This window comes from Microtus ochrogaster, chromosome 2 (genome assembly GCF_000317375.1).
Source record: "Microtus ochrogaster isolate Prairie Vole_2 chromosome 2, MicOch1.0, whole genome shotgun sequence".
NCBI lineage: Eukaryota > Metazoa > Chordata > Mammalia > Rodentia > Cricetidae > Microtus > Microtus ochrogaster.
In genome coordinates this window covers 15531479-15536128 of record NC_022010.1, presented here as the reverse complement: position 1 = coordinate 15536128, position 4650 = coordinate 15531479, and the positions used below count along the sequence as shown (strand labels likewise).

The 4650-nt window shown below is 52.9% G+C and overlaps 1 protein-coding gene across 1 annotated transcript in view; it reads right to left on the bottom strand.

The window, feature by feature from the left end:
- The window catches only part of Ccdc63 (coiled-coil domain containing 63), a 35412-nt gene that overhangs the window by 25882 nt on the left and 4880 nt on the right, over positions 1 to 4650 (bottom strand). Inside the window, exons 2-3 of the mRNA XM_005344461.1 lie at positions 3259 to 3465; positions 746 to 935 (exon numbers count right to left, since the gene is read on the bottom strand). Of these exons, the coding sequence (XP_005344518.1) occupies positions 746 to 935; positions 3259 to 3465 (397 nt within the window). The remainder of the gene's footprint in view (positions 1 to 745; positions 936 to 3258; positions 3466 to 4650) is intronic.

The following is a 4650-nucleotide window of genomic DNA, read 5'->3' as shown; positions in this document are numbered from 1 at the left end:
TGGTCTACAAGAGCTAGTGCCAGGACAGGCTCCAAAGCTACAGAGGAAACCCTGTCTCGAAAAACTAAAAAAAAAAAAATTGAGAGTAAGGGTGGCTGAGTATGACGGCACGCTTTAAACTTGAAAAGCAGAGGCAGGTGGATCTCAGCCTTCAAGGCTAGCCTGAACTACAGAGTGAATTCTAGGCTAGCCAGGGCTACAAATATATGCCTCAAAAATAAATAAATACAAATAAATTATAAATTTACATACTTCTAACACACAAACTCAGTAAGTAGTAAGTTCCCTTTCCTACAAGGAAGGATTGGGACACAGCCAGACCTAGCCAATGACGCCACCCAGGAGGGTCACACTAATGATGTGTGGTGTTGAGTGATGATTTTGAGGCAACGAATCATGCTCAGAATACATGTGTATACCATGGCCCACATCAGACCTCCTTAAAGGCTTTTCTCCTGCGCTAACACCTGGCAATGCCCCAGAGAGATGCTGTTCAGCATCTTAGTGCCAGAACAAAAAGACTGATGCATAGCGTGAAGGAGGGAGAAACTAGCATCATTCAAAGCCATCGGTGATCTTTGTTACAGCACCAAAACCTGGCCCGTGTTGGTCGATGCTAAGGATGCTGAGGTTGGACTTGCAGGGTCGATGGCACTGGGTTCCTGTGCTATGTCCCACTCTGCCTAGAGCATCCTGGGTACATTGTCCTTGTCCCCTTTTGCTCAGTCCCCCAGGAGAGTCTCACCTTGTCATCCAGCTCTACCAGCAGCACCTTCATGGAGGAGATAAGTGCCTCGTAGTCCCCCTTGGTCTGCAGCAGGAAGCGCAGCTCCATGAAGTTCTTCTGGTTCAGGTCTAGGTTCTTGGGAGACCTCACGAGGCTCAGGAGCAGGGTGGTCTCTGCCTGCTGAGCTTTCAGATTCTCGATTTCCTTACTGAGGGGAAGCATTTCTGATTTAACCCAGCAGTCCTAAATGCCTTCTCGGAACCCACAGGATTCCTTACCCCAAAAGGAGCCTGGAGAAAGGCCTGGGTCCCAGTGAGAGCAGAAAGCTTCAGGGCTGGGGCTTGGGTCCACATCTGAAACCCCATGTCCCTGACCCTACTCATTTCCATCTCTCCTCTCCACCTTCCCTGAGGGATACATGCTTCTAGGGGTTGGCTGCCCTGTCAGAACCCTTCACGGGGGGGCTTGGGGGATGGCTCAGCAGCTGCTAAAGAGTTCCCTGTGTATGAGGACTTGAAGTCCATCCAAGCACTCACGCAAAGTCAGCTGTTGGAAGCGGAGGCAGGAGGACCCCTGAGCTAGCTGTCCCTCCAGTCTCTCCCCATCAGGGGCTACAAGGCAATGAGAGACACAGTCTCAAAAAAACCAAGATGGGGCCAGGCATGACGGCACACACTCTTAATCCCAGCACTGGGGAGGCAGAGGCAGGGGATCTCTGAGTTTGAGGTCAGCCTGGTCTACAGATTGAGTTCCAGGAGAGCCTGGGCTACACAGAAAAAAAACCTGTCTTGAATAAACAAACAAAAAAACAGCAACCAATTGATCATGGCCAGAGACAAAACCAATGGGACAATCTACAATAACAAGATTGCCCTGGCTAGGCGGTGGTGGCGCACGCCTTTAATCCCAGCACTCGGGAGGCAGAGGCAGGCGGATCTCTGTGAGTTTGAGGCCAGCCTGGTCTACAAGAGCTAGTTCCAGGACAGGCTCCAAAGCTACAGAGAAACCCTGTCTCTAAAAAACAAAGAAAACAAAGAAGGTTGTCAAGTCCCTGCACTGTCAGGAGACTAGTGAACCCTTGACCCACTTCCGGTGTGCACCAAAACCCAAATGCTTCATTTTGTTTAACTCACTACCATTTCAGAGACCATGTGTGACCAGTGAATCTAGAAGTTGGTCTTTTCCAAGGCTGCTGGGCCTTTCTACCCCTCAACTCCCTTCTGGAGGCGGACCTTGTTAAGATGGAAGGAAAACAGAGCAGCTGAGTCCGGCATGGAGGACAGTGGTTACAGGAAAAGGCAGCAGGTTGATGGGCAGGGGTGGACTGGGTAAAAGGGAGCCAGAGCCCTAGAGTGTAGGGGGCTCTCACAGTCAGAGCTTGCCCATGCTTTCCTGTTGAATTTTATTTATCTTGAGACAGTCTCACTATGTAGCCCTGGCTGGCCTAGAACTCTCTACATAGAGCAGGCTGGCTTCAAATTCAGAGGTCCACCTGCCTCTGCCTCCCAAGTGTTGGAATTAAAGGTGTGCACCACCATGCACCGAAATTTTTTTTTTATTTATCCTGCCATTTTTATCTATATGGGAGTGGGTGACAAGGGGTGCCTGTAGAGGCCAGAAAAGAGGGACAGCCCTTGGAGCTGGAGTTCCAGGTGGCAGGAAGACAGATGTGGGTGCTGGGAACTGGACTCAGACCTTCTCCAAGAGCAACAAGTGCTCTTCATTGCTGAGCCTTCTCTCCAGCCTTCACTTTTTTTCAACATGTATTTATTTGTGCATGATATATGAACATGTGCGTGGGTGATAGCATGCCACGTTTGTGCATATGCAGGTCAGAAAACAACGTGGGAGTCTAACCTTGTGGCTCTCTGGGATCTAATTCAAGATCAGGCTTGGAGTCAGCCTGAGACATTTCCTCTGGCTCTATATAATAAACACTTTTCCAACAGATGGCAGTAAAGTGCTCTGGAAAAAACACTTCTTTTTAAAACTGACGGGGATGTCTCCTAGGGACCAGCCTCTCATGCAGTAAACGGATCCAGAGGAAATGAAAGATCTCCGCTCCCTCCTCTGAACTCCAAGCAAGCAGCCAGCGAGGGTGGATGGAGGCCTGCTTCTGGCCTTGCAGAAGGGGCTTCACGACCGGGTCTCCCCAATTGCAAAAGGCTGGGCCGTGCCCAGGCAGCTTGGCAACCTCCCGGGAGGCACCAGCCAGAGAATGGCCACGCCCCGTCACTGCCACAGCTGGTTGGACAGGAGTAGACCCCTGAACCAATCAGGTCCCCCGCCCCCGTGCTGACTGGGTTACTAGATGAGGGTGTGTCTGCGAGGCGCAGGGTGGAGCAGAGGGGCAGGGGCCTGGTTGAGGGTCACCTGTCCCTCGGAGCCTCCCAAAACCCTGGATCCTGCTCACTGGGTGCCCTCCTATGAAGCTCTAGAGCATAGGATAAAAGGTCCCCGGCCCCCAAGTGGGTTCAGGGTGCTCCCTGCCCCCGCTGTGCCCTAGGCCCACCCGGGGACACTCCTCTTACTACTGGTTGGCGATCATACGCTGGTTGCGGAAGTTGAAGGACTTCCTGCTCTCCACCATCTTGCGGAACTGCTGCCTCAGTTTCCTCAGCTCCGCCTCTGCCAGCTGCTCTTTGGCCTTCTCGGAAAGCTCCTGAGAGCCCAAAGAGCCTTTCCTCCTGTGTTTCTTTCCCTGGGTGAGATGGAGAGAGAGGAGGCCCAGGTGACCAGAGAAGCCCTCAGGTGGCTCCCAGGAGAGGGGATAACCCACTCCAGGGTGATGTCATCTGCTTGTCTGTCACAGGGGAGACCCACCCAGGGCTGCCAGGTGACAGTCGAACTTGCTGTAGAGGTGCCTTGCTGAGTTGAGAAGGTGTTCTTTGGGGTCCTGAGTTCAAATCCTACTCTGCTGTGAGCCTGAGAAAGTCACGGACTGTTCCTGAATTCCAACCTCCCGTCTATGCAGTCGATGCCCAGAAATGGGGTGGTGGGTAGGGTGAGATGGTACATGAAGGGATAGCGAGTGGCCAGCTGTCGTCACCTACCAGTGGCATTGAGACGGATCTGAGCTTCCTTCCTGCTTAGACACTGGATCCTGGAGGCCACAGCCAGCAAGCCCACCCCTCTCTCTCTCTTGTTCTCTCTCTCTGTCTCTCTGCAACGTCCTGCCCAGAGGGAAAGGAGGAAAAAAGGAAGTGGGCCACCCCTGCTGGCAGTGAGGACCCATGGGCCTCTCCCCCTTCTCACGGTCCCCTCTCCCGCCCACAGCTTGGCATACAAAGGGGACATGGCAGATGGTGCTGGGTGTGACTAGAGCCTCTCCCCCCAGAGCCAAGCATGCCTGGAACTTCTTCCTCTCCCAGTTTATTATTAGGGCCCGGGCAGATGGCTCCAGCCTGTCGCACACCCTTCTCCCCACATCTCTGAAGGAAAGGGGTACAAAGGCCTCAGATGGTGAGCATCCTGAGGGAGCCTTCTGATTTTGTGACAAGGTTTCCTGTCAGCCCAAGCTGGCCTCAAAGTCAATCTGTATCCAAGGACGACCTTCAACTCCTCATCCTCACACCTCCACCTCCAATGTGGTGCTGGGATTATAGGTGTGTGCCATCACACCCAACTTACGTGGTGGTGCTGTACTGAACCCAGTACCCTACACATGCTGGGCAAGCACTACCCACTCACACACACACACACATGCACGCGCACACACACACACACACACACACACGCACACACATGCACACGCGCACACATGCACACGCATACACACATGCACACACACATACGCACACACACGTGCACACACACTGTGGCCCCTCTCTCTCAGGTCAGGAGCCAGTAACCCAGACCAGTATTTAGCACATCAGAACTTGAATGTTGGGGCTGGAGAGATGGCTCAGAGGTTAAGAGCACTT